We start from the raw sequence: 20,092 nt of genomic DNA, 5'->3' as shown, positions 1-20,092 counted from the left end.
TGCGCCGGCGCCGTCGTTGTGGTGCCGGGGTTGACGCTTGCGGAGATGATGTTGCCGCGGCAGCGCCAGCATCAGCGCAGAGTGGCGCTGCTGCCGTGCGACAGGGGTCTGCCGGATGCGCCGCTCTGTGTCGTGATGGACCTCGACGAGACGCTCGTCACGGCGCGCCGGGAGTGCGTATACCCACGGCCCCACGTACGGGAGCTCCTCGACACCTGTCATGCGGAGGGCTGTGAGGTGGTGGTGTGGTCGGCCGGCTCACCGCTGCACGTCAACAACGTCATTCGCGTCATTGCGGAAGTGGCGCAGCGGCGTGACTGGTACCACCACATCATCAGCCGCCACCGGCGGTGGTACCGCGACGACAATGAAATGGTAAAGGATTTGTCGGCACTCGGGCGGCCACTGAATCGGGTGCTGCTGCTGGAAAACAGCCCACAACTTATTCTCCAGCAGCCAGGGCATGTTGTCCTTGTGGAGGATTATGTGCGCCCAACGGTGCACGATGATTCGCTTCGTATCTTTGCTGGTGTTGTGCGGCGTGTCGCTGCAGGCATGAGGGGTGCCAGCGACGAGGCCACTCCTGACGTTCCTCGCTTACTTGCTGCCGACGCCGCATTGATAAACCTGTCGTTTCCTTCCTCACACCCTTCCGCTGCGGAGGGCGTTCTGTGCTGTAGGGGAATTACATACTCACCGCAAAATGTTTTTGCGCTTAGGAGTTACGGTGGGATGCATCCGTTACCCGCTGAAAAGATGAGAGACGCATAGAAGACGACAAGCCTGTCTTTTTTTTCTTTTTATTGCGGTTCAGAAATACAAACGAGCACTATATACAATGCTGTGGCTTCAGTGATAATATATTTTCATTTTCACGGCTTATATATATATATATATCCCCCCGCTGCTGCTGCTGCTGCCCCTATGTTGTATTGAGCCGTGATGGCAACCCATGGCTTCCAACAAAAACTCTTTTCCGTGTATCTATGTTGTATGAAGGAATACGGGAGGAGAAACGTGAGTTTTCTTTGTAGTTTTTTTTTAGTCAAGAATGCCATTAAAACGATTTGCCCCATGCAGTTTTTTCCTATTGGTTGCCACGGCACTCGAGTGTGTCGTGGTGTGCTCGGGACGGCTGACTGGGTTTACTGGCGAGATGCCGCGGTTGCGTGGACTTTCCCCCGGTGCCACCTTTGCCATGGAGGAGGCATTCTTCACCAACACGATCCCGTTGCTTCGCCCACAGCTGAATGAGTTCCTGAAGCACGTCGCCATTCCGGCGCAGCACACGGACAAGTTTGACATTGACGAGATCCACTTTAGCAAGTTGGGAATTGGTGACGCTGCCATAAGCATGGTGAGCCCCGACCAGCTGCTTATGTCAATACAGAACGTCAGTGCGATTGTGCCTGACACCAATTTTGTCATCAAGGTGGGATTTGCCACGTGCAACGGCAGGGTGCGGGTCTCCATCGACAACACCAATGCATCACTGCCAGCCAGTGTATTCCGCATGTCGAATGGCACGCTGCAGTGGAGCATCGGGGAGAACGCTATCCAATGGGGACCGCTGAACATCACACACTCGCTCGATGGTGCTGCGTGCAAGGCGATTGAGACGATTGTCGAGGTGCTCCTGGGTAACCTTGACAGCATCATCAGGGCATCTCTGGAGAAGGAGCTTCCAAAACGGGTTGGCCCAATCGTTGAGGAGAAGGTGAATGAGATATTCACCACACTGCCGCTCATCTTCACGAGCGACCCGAGCATCATGGCAAAGCGTATGGAGCTCGAGATGGATGTTGTACCGGATCCAAGTGAGAACCGCACCCGTACGCCACTGAAGCCTGCTTCATTGGGGCTTCAGGTTAGTGACAGAAACTTTGAAAGTGTTGTTCTTCCTGTCGCTATAAATAACCTTCTCACCTATCTCTGTCAGATGGGTAAACTGAATGTAACAGAGACACTCCCAGCTGAGTATAATTCTTCCCTGATTGAGCCTATGTATCCTGATACATACAAAATGTGCCGAGATTGTCCGTTTGCGGTTTCTGCTCATGCGACAGTGCCTCCGTCGGTAGAACTGCGGAGCGATCAAACTGCCATTCTCCACTTGCCAAATGGCTTTATTAGTTTGGAAATGTTGTCCACCACGGGTATCAGAGTTCCAGTGCTGGATGTCGCGGTCAATGTGACGGCTGGCGCGACGCATATTGGATTCACTCCAAAGGCTCGCCTGGACTTCAACCTGACTAAAGTGGATTTGAAGATTGATGTAGTGGCATCAAATATTGGTACGATAGACGTGTTCCAATTAAACTCCGACCTGCTTTGGTTGCTAAACGAGGTGATGGTGCCACTGTTTAACGTCCAGTTTGAAGGTATCGCGCTCCCAGCTGTGGTTTCTAGGCCCTTACTCAACATAACGACTGAAAATGTCACCTTGGGGTTTGATGTCAAGTGTTGTTATCAGTGATTGAGTTCTCTTTTCTTTTGGTGAGTATTTTTGTGGCGTGTGTGACTGTCACTGAGGATGCGGGTATATATATATATATGTGTGTGTGTGTGTGTGTACGTAGTCCTCCTCTTGTGTATGCAAGAACTTTGACTGAATGCAGAGGAATGGGGCGCTGTGTCCTGCTCCTATACAGTGTGCATTTCCCCCGACGTGCGGGGCGGGGCACATTTGTTTTGTATCCGTCCATTTTGCATTCTCTTTTCTTCTTGTTCATTTTGGCCTTCTTTTTTTCGCCTCCCTGCGACTACTACTACTACTACTGCTGCTGCTGTTGCTGCAAACAAACACATAGAGGTGTAGGGGTTTATTTGTGTGTGTTCGGCGTTTCATTCGTCTCTTTCTGTGTGTGTGTGTGTGCTTTTTCGTTTTGGCAGCTGTTGCCTCTATTTAAGGCGGGGTATATTTTTGCGACGCTAAGTCTGGCGGGAAAAAAAGGTGGGGGGGGGAGGCGTACGTCGCGACGGTGCACACACCTCCAGAGGACAGAGAGAAGTAACAACAAGGAAAGGCGACGGAAAGCAAACAAAAACAAACAAAGCAAACAAAAGGGAAGTCAGAGAGAAAGGTAAAGTACAAAGAGAGAGATTGAGAGAGAAAAGGGTGCTTTGCGAGGAGTAGGGGGTCGTGTGACAGCTAATGACGGATGCAGCTGATTCTTCTTCAAATCGTTTCTTCAGCGACAGTGCCTCTGCGTTAGGACGGCAGTTTTGCATCATCTTCCTTAATCTGCAGAGCGCGTCGGACAATCGCCGTCGGCGGGTGGAAGAATGCCTCTCCGCTCTTCGCGACCTGCTTGTTGCGCACACTAAGGAGGTGGGTGAGCATGGTCTTGTCGACTATCTTTTCCGCCTTGTAACAGAGACATTCGGCGTGTCGGTTGACAAGGGTATCAAGGCCCTTCGCGTCGTCTTTGATGTTCAACTTGGGGATCAGCATGAGGAGCGTTCGCGCTGCCTTAACCTTCTCATGCAGCAGGCGGCGAGCGCGAAAACCATGGAGGACTGCGCTGCCATGCTGCACGAACTAGGTGAGGTTCTGCAGGAGAATGTCCGCTCCACCTCGGATCTGCTGGGCAAACACTTGAATCGCGCCATCCACATGATGCAGAATGGTGCATCCCTCCGGGAGAAGGCAGTGGGGTGCCAGATGCTTGCAACAATGGTGGGAACAAGCTGCGGTGTGATCAAGCGTAACCCAGCGCTCTTGGAAGCGCTCAACACCTCCTGCCAGCCAAATTTTCTATTACGAGAGACCATTGTCAGCCCTTTGCTATGGCATAGAGAGGCTCTGGTTTCTCTACTTACAAACATCGTTGAGAAACACTGCATTGATATACACACCTCGATGTCAGTACAGATTTCTGCTATCATGACGGAGTATATGGAGGCACCTGCTGAAGAGGGCCATACTGTCGGAGTGTTGACCGCCATTGAGGCTGTTGCAGCGTCGCCCATGCTCCAGGCGGTGCCATGGTCACTGAAGGCGATATGCTCCTTTTTGACTGGCTGTAATTGGAAGAAGCAGCCCCAGGAGGTTGGCATGATGGCGGTGCGAACGACGGCGAAGTCACTGCTTCTCTTTGTGAATGATGAAAAGCTGTACGCTAAGGTTGTACGATTTCTCTTGTCTTACATTTCCGATTGGGAGGAGAATATTGCATTGGAGGCACTCACCGCATTCAAAGGTGTACTCAGGCATGTTGATATTGAACCACATGTGAAGTTGGCTGTTGAAGGAATTCGCAACTTTATCATCGAGTTTCCTTTTCACCAGGTGGCATTTGACACACTCGAGATTCTGCGGTCGCAATACGGGGAAAGTTGTGTCGGTAGCATTTACAGTCTGCACGATGTCACCGAGGCGGACATGGCGCACGTCAATCTGCAGAAGCTGAGTGCGCTACTGCGTTTTATGGGGGATCGTGCATCGCTGAGCCGTGATTTCCTGGCGCGATGCGTTATTGACATTTCGCCCCAAAAAGACGTCGATCTGCTGGTACGTGCGCTGTCGTTTCTCGCAACTCTGGGCCGGACGGGACAACTCCCGGAGGCGGTGGAGTTGATGTTTCACGAGAATCTGGATGTGCGGCGGGCCGCTGTCAACGCAGTCGTGACACTCTGCAAGCAATTAATTGTGGGGACGGATAACGAAGACAATATGCACCAACTGACGCACCGACTGGACAACATGGTTACAGATGCCGTGGGAAAACTGCTTGATGTGGCGGTAGCTGACAGGGATGCCGATCTCCGCCACGATGTCCTCTGCAGATTGTCACCGCTGTTCGATGCATATCTCTCACTCCCGGATCACCTCGATGCGCTTTTTATGGCGCGCAACGATATTTCTAGACAGGCACGCGATCAGGCACTTATCCTGTTGTGCCGTCTGCATCCTTGTCACCCTGGCATTGTCCATCCCCAGTTACTGCGCCTACAGGAGTACATGCTGAGAGAGATTGAAGCGAATGACGGTTCAATGTCCACGGCTATTTACCAGGCATCACTACTGCAGATGACGGCAGAACATGATGCGCTACTTCTGCAGCCCAAGACAGTGGAACTGACAGTACTGGCACGGCTTCAAAAGCAAACTTTTGTTTCAAAGAGTTTCTCTATTGCATTGCTGAATCTACTACAGGCTATTCTGGATCATACCGGGTCACAATGCCACTGTGATGCGAAACAGCTCCTTAAGCCCGTGCTTCATATTGTGAATGTGAGCACTTCTTCGAAGCGACGCAGAGCCGCGCTTGATACATTATGCTCTATATTGACTACCATCACAATAACGGAGCAGCCTACTCACATTGATGTTTGCCGCGCACTCGCACGTATTATCCGATCTGAAGCGGAGGAGGATGAGAGCGTTAATTACACTGCATTGAAGGCTATGAGTGTCATTGGCGCCGTAAACCCCATTAAGGTGCGCGGTGTCTTGAAGGTTCTACAGGACGATGAGATTGAAGAGGCAGAGGAGGTGGTGACACCAGCCTTGGCACATTACAAACCACGTATGCGTGTACATCCGCAATTGACTGAACGATACCCCTCAATTGTTCTTTATTTACTGGTGAAGACGCTACAGCAAAGCGCAGACCCTCAACCGCAGACAGATACGATATCCACTATCAATGCTATGATACGCGAAATACCTGGAAACCAGAAGGCAATGCTTCTCACACAATTTCTTCCTCAGTTGCAGACGTGGCTGGCAGACCCCGAGAAGGCCCATTTGTACCAAGGCATCTTATTTCTTATGACCGAGTTGGCGACTTTGCTGTGGCAGTACAAGGATATAATCCCAGCAAGTACCGGTTCAGAGCTTCTCAAGTCGGTGCGACTCTTCTGTTTGCTCCCACAAGCTTCACAAAAGCCACTCAATGCTGGTGTTGTAGAGTTGTTGGATGAGGTGGCTCGTGGGCTTCCGGCGCAGGAAATGCGAGATCACCGTTGGGCGGTGGAGTTCATCCATCAACGTCTTTCGCAAGATAAGAGGGACCTTGCTTTAGTTCTTCGAGCAGTGAAGTCATTAGAGTCATTCTTGGCGGTTTTGCATGAAAAGGACCTTCAAGTGGTGTTACCACATGTTCTTCTTTGCATTGAACCGGCAGAGTCGATGCATGTGGCCTCTAGGTCGAAGGCGAAAGAAATCAACGCTGCGTGTTTCGATTTCCTGAATCAAATTATGGTAAAACAACCGTCGCTGGTGAAGGATTGTTGTGCTGAAATTGTTCACATTATCATGTGGTACATTGAAAAGTCCGACAGCCAAGATGAGATGGAGATGGGCCTTGATACACTTGCTTTCCTTGTGGAAGTTGTAAAGCAACCGGCGAAGCGCTTTATTCATTCTATTCAACGTCTTGCGGAACAAAAGGGCTTTTCAGATACTACCTTTACCGAGCTATTGAACTCCGCTGCCCAAGGATTCTTGAAGGTGCGTGTGCCACCCAGGAAGCATGACACACTTAACCCTGATCTGCCTCTCAGCGTCGTTTCGCATCTGCCGGGACTCTCCAAGAAGGATTTTGAAGACGAGATGATGAATACAATGCGCCTCGGCGTGGATGACTTTGAGGTGATTGGCGTTTCACATTCGACTGGACAAACTGTAATTCAATTCCGCTTTTGTCAAGGTGAGGACTCAGCAATGAACTTCCATTCATTTACAAGGAAGGCACAGGAGATGCAGTCAGCACTGAGGCGCAACCTCGGCATCCTCAAACTAAATCAAAATCGTGTGCCAGAGAGCACGATTGATGAAGCTCTCTTACAAAAGATTGCAGCCTTGCCAGTGGCCAACAAGAAAAAACGTGAGCAGTCGTGGATTACCTGGCTGCACAATACATCCGTGGTCATGCTGATCCACTCTCCGATACAGCCCCTCCGTTGCACAGCTATGCTCGCTGCGAGAAACATTGACCTATCAAGAGATCTTTTCTTATTTGCTGCTTCAGCCTTCATTGCCCAATTGGATAGATCACAACGGACGCTCATTATGACGACCTTCACACGCGCAGCAGAGTTGTCTCCAAACGATATAAAACAAGTTTTGTTTGGTTTTGCAGAATTTTTGGAATCAGAGCGCGGTAAAAAGAATACAGAGGTGTCAAAGCGAGTAGAAACTGTTAACTGTATCGTTGAGCGAGAGAACACGGGGAAGAAGTTTGGTATTAACTACGATCAAAGTATGCGCGGTATTGTTGTAACCAAACTAGAGCCCAATGGTCCAGGCAATAAGGCAGGGGTTCCTGTTGGTGCAGTTCTAATCGCCATCAATGGAAGAAAGGTGAATGCAGTCAACGAGATTGTCACAGTGATAGCTGGTCTCAGTAAAATTGAGCTCACGTTAAACTCGGAGTTTGAGGAACGTCGTAGAGTGGAACCCAAACCACTCATGGACATTGATGTTTTGGCCCGTGTTGCCTTTGATTCACAGATGCACGCCAAGGCTATCTTTCTTAATGAGGTGCTGTTTGACCAACTGTTCAGTGAGTTGGGAGAGCAGGTGTCGGGCCGTCAGGATGCCGCTGTGCGCTCTGCGCTGCGGGTGGTGGAACGGTTGATTGAATTCTACGGCCATTTGGGATTGACCATGGTCGCAAAGGGACTGGTGAAGAAAATGTCTGCTAAATTCTCTGGCAATATTATTGCGCCTGAACAGTTTGGCTTTGATGAAGTTGGTACACTGGAGCAATTGAACTGGTGGGGTGAAGCACTAAGTCGATACCAATCTCGAATACTGAACACGGATGGCACCATCAACACTTCCTCTTTTCTGGGGGCCTTACGTTGCTACGATGCCCTGGGTGAGACTATTACCATGCAAGAGCTTATTAATACAGAGTGGGATCAGCTAGACTTCGAGGCGCGACTTGAAGTAGCTCCGTTTAAGGCAAAAGCCGCGCTTTCGTTGGGGAATTGGCACCAGTTTGATGAATTAGCAGAGCAGCCCGGTGTATTGGAGCGGCTTGGCACAGTGGAACATTGTGCGGTGCTATTCCGACAGGAACGCTTCGAGGAGTTGCTCCAGTTCACGGAAGAGACCAGAGAGTCCCTCTTCGATTCCTTCTACGAGTCCTTCATGGAAAGCTACAATCGTTCTTACGACTTGTTAGTGGAGTTGCAGCATCTACGACATTTTGAGGAACTTGTGTCATTTGTCAAGTCTGGTGATGAACGCCAGAAAATGCTCAAAGGCTTGTGGCAGCGACGTTTGTCATCTATGTCGTCCCGCCCTGCGCACCTCAAGACGCTTATTACAATCAATTCATTAGTGCTCACTCCTGAGCAAGACTTGACGTCACAGGTTATGTGTGTGCGTGCTGTATCGAAGTCGCAATGGAGGCCACTCGCGGACCATATGTTGAACTTGCTCCTAGGTCCCAACAAGGAGCTGCAGGAGTTGTGTCGGAAGGACCCAGATGTTATTCACGTGTACGTAAAGCACTGCTACGCTACCAAGAGCAAGCGCGAAACTTTTCGTCTCCTTTCTGACATCCTCAGCACGGTGAGGGTGTCACCTGGTGATGACCGTGCAGAGGCATGGGGCAACTGTTGGCTGCTTCTGGGGGAATGGTCGATGCACCTCTTCCCGGAGAAGGGTGACGAGGCAATTGAGGGACTCAAGAAGGCTACTGAACTTAGCCCCAAGAATTACTCCGCGTTTCATTCACTTGGTATTCTGCATTACGACCTCTCGCATGACCCTTCGGCATCACCTGAGGCTCAAGTGAGGCATTACGTTGACTCTATTACAGCACTCTTCAAGTCAGTAGAACTTTCTCGGAGCCAGAGTAACGGTGTAATGGAGGATGTCCTCCGAATACTATCCATTTGGTTTTCTCACAGCACGGTGAGTGAGGTAAACAAGGCTGTCAAAGAGGGTATCAATAATGTTCCAGATTATGTGTGGCTCAACGTTATTCCTCAGCTTGTGGCGCGCATTGGTATCACTGCGAGCCTCGCGAGGTCTAGCCTTACTGAACTCCTTGTGCGCGTGGGCTCTAAATACCCACACGCCCTCATCTATCCGTTAACTGTGACAGAAAAGTCGCCTGAGGCTATTCGACGGCTAATGGCAGAACGTGTACTGAAGGGAATTCGTGTGTCGAACGGCCCTATGGTTGAGGAGGCTTCGTTGATCAGCAATGAAATGGTACGCATAGCTATATTGTGGGCGGAGAAATGGCACAGCCACATTCACTGTGCAGCTAGAAAACTGGATGACGCGGATGCCATGCTTCGAATCCTTGATCCTTTGTACGATGAGTTGGAAAAGGCCACAACACCAAACGAGTGCAGTTTTGAGAAGGCATATGGCCCGACACTTCGACGGGCCAGGACTGCTTTGCAGAATAAGGCCCTTGATCAGGCATGGCCATTGTTGAAGCAGGTGTATGCTCAGCTAAACAAGGCAACAGGGGAGCGAAGGCTTCAAATGGAAGACTTATCCCCGACACTTGGAGGTATTAGCAAGAGTATTGTTGCCGTCCCTGGTACTTTTGTCCTTGGCCAGCCGCTCATTACAATTCAAAAGTTTCATCATCGTGTAATTGTCATGCCTTCTAAGCAAAAGCCACGAAGATTTGGTTTGGATGCCTCGGATGGAGGTAGATACCGTTTCCTGCTTAAGGGTCATGAAGACTTGCGCCAGGATGAACGTGTGATGCAGTTTGTAGAGTTAATCAATACCATCTTCTCTTCTGACAGTTCAGCGAGTGCGATTGGTCTTGCTATTCCCCAGTACACTGTCATTCCCCTGACAGACAATGTAGGCATCATTGGATGGGTGGAGAATACAGAGACTATATACAAGCTACTGGAGACACGACGAAAGGAGCATAATGTATCCATCTATGAAGAGGTGCACATGATCATGAAATACGGAGGGCTAAAAGCTATTGAAGAGTACCACCAACTGCCTAAGCTGCATCGGAAAAATCTCTTGAACCAGGTCATGACCAACACCCCAGATGATGAATTGCGACGTATTATATGGGACAAGAATGACACATGCGAGCAGTGGTTGCAATATCGTGGAACATACGGACATACACTTGCAATTATGTCGATGGTAGGGTACGTGTTGGGTCTGGGCGATCGTCATCTCAACAATTTGATGTTGCAGGATAATGGTGCCGTCGTTCACATTGACTTTGGTGATTGTTTTGAAGTTGCCATGCACCGCTCGCTCTACGGTGAGGCAGTGCCGTTTCGCCTAACTCGATTGTTGGTCACGGCTCTGGGTATCAGTGGTGTAGACGGTGTGTACCGCCTGACGTGTGAACTTGTCATGAAAAACCTGCGGCGGCACTGCGAGAATCTTCTGTCCATTCTTGAGGCATTTATCTACGATCCACTCATCAACTGGCGCCTGACGAGTGTTGGGGAGGGTGAGAAGTCCTCTTCACGCGCGGAGGCATCTGGTAAGCCCAGTGAGAATCACCCGCTAGGTGACTCGGAGAAGCCGACCGACGAGCCGCAGATGCAGCTGTCGTGCTCCGTGGCGAAGTTTCGCGAGTCGGCGGCCGCTACGACGGTAGACCAAATGAACGAGGAGGAGACGCGCAACATGCAGGGCGACTTGGCACTTGCCCGCGTCCGCGCAAAGTTGACCGGTGAGGACTTCGGCGTGGTGAACGGCAGCTTGGCTTTGCAGAGCAGCAGGCGCGACGGGGGCGACGACCTCTGCGACGCCTCGTCATGGGGGTCGAACAGTTACGGCACCTCGCCGAAGGACTCCTTCAGCACGGTGGCACCGGTGCCGTCGACGTACTTGTCGCTGAGGGTCGTGAACGGCAGCACCAACTGCCTCGATGTCCCGCACCAGGTGGACCGCCTCATTCAGGAGGCGACGAGCCTCGACAACCTCGCCGAAGCGTACATCACCGGCTGGGCCCCATTCTGGTGACTGAGCCAACATGAAGAACGACGCCAACGATGCACTTCGGTCGTGACGCAGTGAGGGTGAGGGGGGGCGGATCAACATAAGTGGCTGTTGCAGCGCGGAATATGATGGGAATGTCGTCTCCTTTTTTAATTCAACGTACAGTGGTGAGCTGAAGGAGGGAAGGAAGAGGTGTTTATGTGTGTGCGTCTGTGTGTGGGAGAGAGAGAGAAAGGGGAGGAGGAGGAGGAGAATTAGAGAAGGCATGAACAAACAGTCCTCTTAATCAATCGAACAAGAAAAGGGACAAAATAGGTATGAAGTGAGGTGTCTGCCCATCCAGTCCATGCACTCGTTCGCTCTCGTTTATTACTCACCAATTCTTTTTCCATTTTTCTGCTCTCATCGTGTGGGCGACCATTCGCAATAGACAACACAACACCTCCTCTGTGCACTTGCCAGTGAAGCGAGTTGGTCTTCTTCAAGTTGACTCTCGCAGTGGGAGTGAGGAAGGCAAAGCAAAGAAAAAAAAAGGCCACTCCAATCAATAAACCCGATCTGCTCGGAGGGTGGCGGCGAAGCTTGGTGCGGATGATCAGCAAACGCCCCGTCCAAGTGATGCCTGCTTGAAGGGGGCTGCCACGCCGAGTTGAAAAACGCAAACAAAAACAAACAAAAAAAAGAAATAATCCTTTCTTGTCTTCTTTCTCTCTCTCTCTCTTTTTTTCTTCGTTTCCCCGTGGCGCTTCCTTCTTTTGAGTCTTTCATCAAGAACTGCAGCTAAGGAAGAGGAAGAGGAAGAGGGAGGGGGAGTGGATCAGAGGCGGGGGCATGCAGAGCACACAGAAGAAGCCGGAGGGCGGTGTCGACTCCGAGACGGAGACGAGCGCGCAGCTGGTGGACATACAGAAGGAGCTGGAGGCACTAAAGCAGCGCCGCATGGTCCTCGAGGAGCAGCGGCGGAAAATTTTTAGCAGCTGCGGCTCCTCCGCCTCGGCGAACGGCGCCCAGTCCACCATATGGAGCCAACGAGCCGCGAACGATACCTCCAGCAGGAATTGCACGCAAGTTACAAGAGGAAGCTCTGGGCGCCGACTCGACCGCTCCAGCGTGGATCATAGCTGCCGCATTCCCTCTGAGGCAGAGCGGCTAAAGACCATCAAGACGAACGTGTATAGAGAAATGAAGGACTCCATGCGGAAGAGCTGGGAACACGATAGCGCACTGATTATGGGGTCGTTCTTGGCAGACGACAATCCACGGGCGTGCACATTTGGCCGGGAGCGTCGCTTCGTACCTATTGTTGATCAAAAGGGCCAGTATTACCTGAGCACCGACGTAGAGGCGATGTCGCGGCGCAAGAACCAGGCGACAGACTGCCACACCGTGTCTCGCCGCGGGGAGCGGGGGATGAACATCTCGAACCACTGGAACGATCTGCAGTGCAGCGGCCCGCCGGGGCCGGGCGCCTACACGCCGCGCTACGGCAAGCTGGCGAAACCATCGGTCCTCACGCGGCGGTGAAAAGGGGTCGTGGAAGGACATAGAGACCACTCGTTGGCTGAAGTATCACCTCCCCACTCAGGTTATGGGTGTAGTGACAGATGTCTGTATTTGTTTTACCCCCAACACCAAGGGCATGCGGTCCATTCTCGTTTCTGCCCTGTATTCTTCTTCAGCTTCTTTGAGTCTGACAACTAGAGCTGGAAATATCTAACACAACCTCTCACTACACCAGACCTTTTTTTTATACACCCAGCAGGTCCCTTTCCCCCCTTTTTTTCCCCCTTTCTCTCCCTTCCCTTGGCCTTTTTCTTCTGTACCCTCCATGCGGTACCTAGAGAAGACAAATAAAGAAAGGGTCTGAAAATTCCTTGGCGGTGGAGGCCCCATGTATGCCCCTGACCACCGGAAGCAACCGTGGAAGAGATTTCTGCTTGGTTGGCCGGCGCTGGTGGCTACATGGGTGTACATTGTGTGGTTTGTGTCACGCGTTGCAGAGTGTTGGGGTCGCCCCATTGAACAAGGAAGCCGCTCTGTGATGGATCTTGGGTGGTACGAAACTCTCCTGCCCTCCATGTGTCCACCTGTTATTTTTGTAGGGGTCTACTGGAGTTGGATTGGCTGGAAGTTCTTCCGCCATAATTAGTTGACGTTTCATCGAGTTCTGCGGTGTGGGCTTAAATAATTGCTACCTGCCGAATTCAGGACGCCGGTGTGCCAAATTCTCGTGCATTGCTCCGCACTAATGTTTTTGTTTTATTTAAAAATAAAACATTATTTCTGTTTCTTTGTTCGTTGTCCATGCGTCTGTCAACTGGGTTTAGTTCACCCCCAAAGAAAAAGAAAAAAGAGTTCGAATTTTAAGGCACTGCAGAGGTCCGATGCTCTTTGCACTTGATAGCGATCCCGCAAGGTCTCCCTATGACAATCTCTCGGACTTGTGCACGATGCTCATCATCGCGGAGGAAGGGCCGGATTTCTCGCTGCTCCCTCTGTTCCACACTATCAACGAGACTCTGAAGAAGGGAGGAAAGGACGGAGATGTGGTGGTTATGGCTACCCGCGCACTAGCTCTCATCCTCGACAAGTTCTCACGGTGCATCTCCCAACTTTGTAAGGCTAACACACCAAATGCTGTGAGGAAATGCTTCGAAAATGTATTCGCGATGGTAAAGAAACGTCAAGTAACTTTGAAGCAGGAGAAAACTACGATGAAGGAACTGAAAGAGGAACTCCTCAATTGTCTTTCCCTCGCGGGTAACTGCGCTGAGATTGCTGGAGTCGTGCCCTCCACTGAGGAGCAGCTTGGATTTTGCCTTAGTGCTCTGGACGACACTAAGTGGACTTCCTGCAAGGTGCTGCGACACTGCATTGGTTTGATGCGTCGCGGAGAGTTGAAGAATGCGGGTGATTTCCAGGCTGTAGAACACCTGATGCATCATAACCTAACGGCGCTGTGTCACCTCGATATTGACCATGAATGGGACGAGTTGCTTCGCACTGCTGTGGAGGGAATGCTTACGTACCGTGTGTGGTGTGCTGCTTGTGTTCCACAGGAATCTCAGGAGATGGGAAGAAAGCGGAAACGATCGTCAAAAACTGATGCGGCGACGAGTACTACCACTACCTCCCCAAGTGCATCTTCCAACGGTGTGTCGCGCAAAAACTTGGCGGAGGCTTTGCTTGAAATCGGCGAACGCATCGCCTCCAGTGGAACGGCGGAGTCTCGTGTGCAACTGACACTGGCTTGTCTTGCAAGTGTGCTAGAGGTAGCATCCATTCCACTTGAGGCTAATGAGCGAGCGCTAGGTTGGCTGGCTGTGGTGCTGCAGCAAAATGCTTCTCGTGTCGCGGGGTTCTCAAGCCCTTTTGCACATAACCGTCAGCGGGCAACGAAGCAGGATCAGCTGTGGCCCGACACTTTTCAGGCCCTGCCAAACCTGCAGTGGATAGTCCCCCCGGTACTATGCAGCGCATTGGTACTGTTGGCAAAGTTATGTGGTGCAGACTTTGGCTTTCGCTGCGAGTATATGTGGGCTTGGCGCGGTGACGGTGACGATTACTATCCATACACCAAAAGTACGCGACGGCGGCTGACGGCGATGTTCTTCGCTGCGGAGACGACAAGGAAAGTGCTTCAGACGCGCCATATTATTGATCTTCGTGCCATGACAGACACTAGCGCTTTAACCCTTACGGTCTCCCGGATCCATTTTCAGCCTATACCAAGTGTTGTTGTGTTCGATGGCAAACTGGTAATACCACCGGAGGCTATCCAGCTCTCTGGCAAGGTCTCGACCCTGCTGCAGGAGGCACTGCGTGCTTTGTCTTTTGGCCACTCACAAACATCGGCCTTGGCTCGCGCTATTCGCCTGTACGTTATCTGTAGTGTGCCTCCCACCAGCACGGAAGATGTCGTCGCCGCATTTCGCAGCCTCCCTGCTGAACATAAGCGCTCGGTAGTGGAGGAGATCTCTACTACACTGCTGCAGCGTGACAAGGGCTGGGCACCAGCGCTTCTGGAGGCGGGCGTTGCTGACGCTCTCACGGTGCTTCCAGCGACCACCGCCGCAAAAGAAGTCGCTACTACCGTGGCAAGACCAAAGCACATTCCTCCTATCGCCGAGCTCATCCGGTCGGCGGGGAGCTCGCCGCAACTGACACCGGTTAAACTGACCAAACTTGCTGACCTACCAGGGTTTCTACGTCATGCTTCTTCGTCAGAGCTACTAGCGTTCGTTGAAGAGTTGGAGAGCCTGAGAGTCTCGGAAAAAAATATTCGGATCCTTTGCGCTGACATCGAAAAGGACTCCCGACTTGCCGTGCAGGTTCGATCTGCAGTGCACACCTACGTGCTGCGTGCCTTACATCAGATAAGTGTGGCCCAGCGAGAAGTAAAGGGTTTGATGAACAAGGTGTGTGATGCCTCTCATATTATTAGTATTTGTAGGTCGGAAGAAACCAAGGCAAATCGTGCTCAATGCCCCAATGGACACCCACTTCTTGTACATTTCAGTGTCAAGTGGCGTTGTGATTCATGCATGACATCAAATGCATTTGGATCTCTTGCATGTCGTGAATGTAATTATGACTTGTGCTCAGACTGCAGTAATGCGAAGTTATCACGGATGGATGTTAGTGCGACAGCTGTCGTGGGAGACGTTATCCGGGCCTGGCGCGAATGCCTGGTGAAGGAGAACTCTGGTGAAGCGGCTTCGGACGGGAAAGCAGCACAGAGCGCCTTTCTCTTCACACCAAAAGGTGTTCTACCTGCTAGTCGCCCTGCCTCTACCCTTATAGGCGAGGATGTGCATTTTTCAGAAACAAGTTGCCATTGCTGTTGCAACATCTCGGTTCCTTCCTTTATTGCAGGCTCTGTTAAAGATGTTACTGAAATTGGTTATCCACTGCAGCTGTTTCTTCGGACCTTTGGTAAGCAACAGCACCAGGGTGATATTGAACCAGCAATTGTGAATGCACTGGAGTCGTGTGGTGTGGAAATATTCGAGAAGGGTCTCGCTGGCATCCCGGTGAGGGTGAGTCATGTGCTTGAAGCAATGTCTCCGTTCCTGTCATTACCCTTCAAACGTGATACAGCACACTTTCTTGCTGTTGGGTGCCGCCGGTTTGGTCTGTATCATTTGCAAGATGTGAATGCGACGGTGCGTGGTACAGTTGTAGGGGACATAAGTAGTAATGGGTTGGCGACTAAAGTCACGGTAAGTCGGGACACCGAGGTCATGACACAGGCTCTGTTCAAAGCCTTCCTTCAGTACCCTACATTACGCAACAAGGTTGAGTTTAACTTCGAGGGTGAGGAAGGTACTGGTGAGGGTCCCACACAGGAACTCTACGCCGAGTTGTCACAGCGCTACCGAGGCCTGACAACTCTCTGGCACAAGAAAGATGACGGATCGTATGTGCCGTTTCCGACTCTTGAGCGAGTATGTCTAGAGGAGTTCTTTGTTCTTGGTGCTTGTTGTGGACGGGCGTTTGCAGATGGCTACACAATGGATGTGGATCTCCTTCCTCTGGCGTGGCCATTCATTCGTTCACAATCGCCTTCTGAGAAGGCAAAATGGAATCTTCTTACAGAGTTGGAACCTGTATTGGCCCACTCCTATGGCTGTATGCTGAATGCAACAGATATGGAACTTGAGCAGATGGGTGTTGAGGATGAAGAGAGTGGTACCTTGCTGACGATGGCAACAGTAAAGGCATACGTGACCCGGTGTGTGGAGGAACGTTTGGAGAATGCTCTTATGAACCTCCACTGGTTCGCACTCGGGATTTCCAGTGTCATTGACCTTGACGCCTTTTGGTTCCTGTCAGATGATGAGATGAGTATTGTTGTCTGTGGAGCGTCACGTGAGGACCCGGACGAGCGTCTCTTTGGTGAGGAGGAGTTGCGCACAGCTGTTATGGAGGCGCACGGATACACGCCTGGGTCGCGAGAGGTGGCGATGCTGATCTCTATTGTTGGTGCAGAGTTCACTCGGGAGCAGCAGAAGTTTTTCATTGAGTTCCTCACCGGCAGTTCGCGCCTACCGTTGAACGGGTTGGCGGGCCTTGGGCGGAAGATCACTGTTGTGCGGAAGGAGATGGATGGAAAAGGGGAGCAGATGTTGCCGTCGTGTAATACGTGCTTCCTCTATTTCAAGCTTCCCCCATATTCGTCGCATGCGATCATGAAGTCACGACTTCTGACGGCAATCACTGAAGGACGACGGAACTTCAGCTTGTCATGAAGTTGTATGCAGGCTTCGTTGTTGACGTTTGTGGTTTTTGTTTTGTTTTAAATGGATGAAGAACGCAGAGGCAACCGAGAGAATTTAACTGCCGGATCGAATAAGAAATTACTTCTCTCTGCTCTTTTTTTTATTATTGTTTCTGCGTAATGCTTCTCGTTCTCGTCCTGGTTGTGGCGCGCCCATGGTGGTGGCGGTGGTGGTGGTGGTGGTGGTGGTGGCTGGGGCGCAACACTGCTGGCGAGAGTTGCCATCGTGGTATTCCTCTCGCACGCGTGCTGCAGAACATTTCCACGCGTTCGTCTCTTTCTTTCTGTCGTGTGCTGCTCCTTGACCTGAATAGTGTGTGTGTGTGTGTGTGTTTGTACGGCGAACGGAAACCTCCCCCCAAAACAACAACAACAACAACAATCAAAGCAAGAAGTGTCAAACAAGGAAACACAAGTAGCAAAGGGAAGATAAAAAGATCAGCGTGAAAGCAATAATGTCCTCAGTACATACGGTTCGTCTTCGCGATCTGATCTCTGCGGTGCGGCAGTGCAAAACCTCCGCTGAGGAGCGTGCGCTCATCAACAGGGAAAGCGCCCTCATTCGCGAGGCGTTCCGCGAGAACAGGCCGTTTCTGCGCACTCGCAACATGTTAAAGCTGTTGTACATATCCATGCTCGGTTACCCGACGGAGTTCGGGCAGGTGGAGGTGGTGAGCCTTCTCGCGCAGGCAGACTACGCGGGAAAGCGGGTGGGATACCTAACGCTGCAGATGGTACTTGACGAGAATGATGAGGTCCTTACATTGTCGGAAAATCACATGAAGAAGGATCTGGCGCAGGGTCAGCCGCTCATTCAGTCCATGGCATTGAACGTGGTTGCAAATATCGCCAGTGATGTGATGGCGCGCGACATGCTGGATGAGGTGTCTAAGCTGATAAACTCCTCCAACTCGTACTTGGCGAAGAAGGCATGCCTGGCGGCCATTCGAATTGTGAAGAAGATTCCAGACTACGCAGAGGTATTTTTGGAACTGTGCTCAAACATGTTTGTGGAGCGCAATTCAGGTCTGCTGCTATGCACTGTCACACTTGTAAACGAGTGCCTGCAGCTCCCACAGGGCGAACAGTTTCTTTCCAAATATCGTCTGATGGCGAATGCCGCAGTTCGCGTGCTCAAGCAGCTTGTGTTATCCTCTCGGGTGACGGACCAGGACGTTGGCGGCATCTCGGACCCTTTCCTCCAGGTGAAGATCCTGGAGTTTATGCGCATCATTGGGAAGGACAGCCCCGTTACCTCCGAGGCACTGAATGATGTTCTGGCGCAAGTTCTCACCAACACTGATGGAAGTCGTAATGTTGGCTGCGCTGTTCAGTATGAATGTGTGAGAACAATCTACACAATTGAGGGAGATGAGGGGCTGCGAACATTGGGAATCAACACCATTGGTCGATTCCTCTCTTCGAGTGATAACAACCTGCGTTTTGTGGCACTTGAAGCGCTCTTGGATTACTCCACCTGTGATGCGGATACTGTCCGTAAACACCAAGACATAGTTCTTGATTGCCTCAAGGATGTGGACATTTCAATTCGCCGGCGCGCACTCGATCTTACTGTGGCACTGGTCAATGAAACTAATGTGCGATTGCTGGTGCCAGACTTGGTATCATACTTGTCAGTCTGCACCGAGGAGATGCGTGAGGATGTGACACTTCACATATGCCATATCATAGAAAGTAAATCGCCGAGTACGGAATGGCGTGTCGAGTTTTCACTTCGCCTTTTGCGGTTAGCGAGGCAATTTGCTCCTGTAGAGTTTGCCACTCGTTTCATCGCCTTACTCTCAAATGAGTCCCCAGAGATACAAACAAGTGCCATTCTTTCCATGTGGGAAGAGGTGTCATACCCGTTTGACGCCCTTCATCAATCCCGAAAGGCATTCCTCGTTGCGGCAGTATGGAGCATTGGCGAGTACGTGGACCTTTTGATCGATGCAAAGGGATTGGAACCGCAGGATGTAGCCATGTGTATCGCAGACATTACTAACAACGTCTCATTCAATTTCATCAAGTGCTATGGATTAACTGCACTTATGAAGATAGCCTCGAAGTTCCCACAGACGAGAGCGGTTGTTCTTCCAGTGTACGCTAACTACGCGAAGAGTTTGGATTGTGAGCTGCAGCAACGAGCGTGCGAGTACACGACGCTGCTCGAGTCCTTCAGTGAGGAGGCAACCTTCAGCTTCGCTCGGATGCCGCCTATCTGTACAGTGGGGGAGGCTGAGGTGGAGGTAAAGCCTGTGCCGGTGGTGAATCTTCCTCCTGAGGTGTTGTACCAGGCGTCAGCAGGTGCGCTGGGTGATCTTTTAGGTGTAGGCGCGAGTACTTGTGTGGCCTCTCCTGCCGGGGGCGGCAACACCGGGCATGTGGACGCCGTTATCGATGATCTCTTTGGTGTCAAGCATGAACTACCTTCGGGCAGCGCGTCTCAGACAACTCCGTGGAGCCCACAGCCAGCTGCAGCGCCAATAGTACCAGCAGCAGTGACGACGACACAGCCAGAGGTGCAAGTGTTTGAGTGTGATGACCTCGCCGTAAGTGTAAGTGGTGTGGCGCAATCCGTCATTTCTGCAAACATCATTGTCATGTCACGCCTCCCCATTGTGATGGAAAACCTCTCAATTCAGGTGGCGGTGCCCAAGACATCTACGTTGGATATCGCATGCCAGGCGGGTACGGTGATTCCGCCGCATGGACGAATTGTGCAGCAGCTTACGGTGGACAACTCAAGAAGCGGGAAGAATCCGCGTCTCCTCATGCTGCGTGTCAAACTTCTCTACACCGTTAACGGGGAAGCACGCTCGCAGCTGCTACAAGTCTCGCAGGAACTCTAACGGCATGGTGGAGCGCTGGGCCATGGCGTCAAGAGCAATCAATGGAGAGAG

General features: G+C 51.4%; 6 protein-coding genes across 6 annotated transcripts; all 6 read left to right on the top strand.

The window, feature by feature from the left end:
- Nucleotides 1–45: 45 nt before the first annotated feature.
- DQ04_02701050 (hypothetical protein) lies at nt 46–771 on the top strand (the record flags this gene model as incomplete). The annotated part of the gene is made up of 1 exon (XM_009312133.1): nt 46–771. The coding sequence occupies one exon, from the start codon at nt 46–48 to the stop codon at nt 769–771; it is 726 nt and encodes a 241-aa protein (XP_009310408.1).
- Nucleotides 772–1,051: 280 nt separating this feature from the next.
- DQ04_02701040 (ESAG-like protein) lies at nt 1,052–2,476 on the top strand (the record flags this gene model as incomplete). The annotated part of the gene is made up of 1 exon (XM_009312132.1): nt 1,052–2,476. The coding sequence occupies one exon, from the start codon at nt 1,052–1,054 to the stop codon at nt 2,474–2,476; it is 1,425 nt and encodes a 474-aa protein (XP_009310407.1).
- Nucleotides 2,477–3,154: 678 nt separating this feature from the next.
- DQ04_02701030 (putative phosphatidylinositol 4-kinase) lies at nt 3,155–10,933 on the top strand (the record flags this gene model as incomplete). The annotated part of the gene is made up of 1 exon (XM_009312131.1): nt 3,155–10,933. The coding sequence occupies one exon, from the start codon at nt 3,155–3,157 to the stop codon at nt 10,931–10,933; it is 7,779 nt and encodes a 2,592-aa protein (XP_009310406.1).
- An 807-nt stretch (nt 10,934–11,740) lies between these two features.
- On the top strand, nt 11,741–12,433 carry DQ04_02701020 (hypothetical protein; the record flags this gene model as incomplete). The annotated part of the gene is made up of 1 exon (XM_009312130.1): nt 11,741–12,433. One exon carries the CDS (start codon nt 11,741–11,743, stop codon nt 12,431–12,433), a length of 693 nt encoding a protein of 230 aa, XP_009310405.1.
- Nucleotides 12,434–13,293: 860 nt separating this feature from the next.
- Nucleotides 13,294–17,160, top strand: DQ04_02701010 (putative ubiquitin-protein ligase; the record flags this gene model as incomplete). Its single annotated transcript, XM_009312129.1, has 1 exon — nt 13,294–17,160. One exon carries the CDS (start codon nt 13,294–13,296, stop codon nt 17,158–17,160), a length of 3,867 nt encoding a protein of 1,288 aa, XP_009310404.1.
- Nucleotides 17,161–17,644: 484 nt separating this feature from the next.
- DQ04_02701000 (AP-1 complex subunit gamma) lies at nt 17,645–20,041 on the top strand (the record flags this gene model as incomplete). The annotated part of the gene is made up of 1 exon (XM_009312128.1): nt 17,645–20,041. One exon carries the CDS (start codon nt 17,645–17,647, stop codon nt 20,039–20,041), a length of 2,397 nt encoding a protein of 798 aa, XP_009310403.1.
- Between the last annotated feature and the right edge of the window lie 51 nt (nt 20,042–20,092).

Source organism: Trypanosoma grayi (assembly GCF_000691245.1).
Source record: "Trypanosoma grayi strain ANR4 Tgr_270_V1, whole genome shotgun sequence".
Taxonomy (NCBI): Eukaryota; Euglenozoa; class Kinetoplastea; order Trypanosomatida; family Trypanosomatidae; genus Trypanosoma; species Trypanosoma grayi.
The sequence above is the reverse complement of the archived record's forward strand: the minus strand, read 5'-3'. Positions and strand labels throughout refer to the sequence as shown.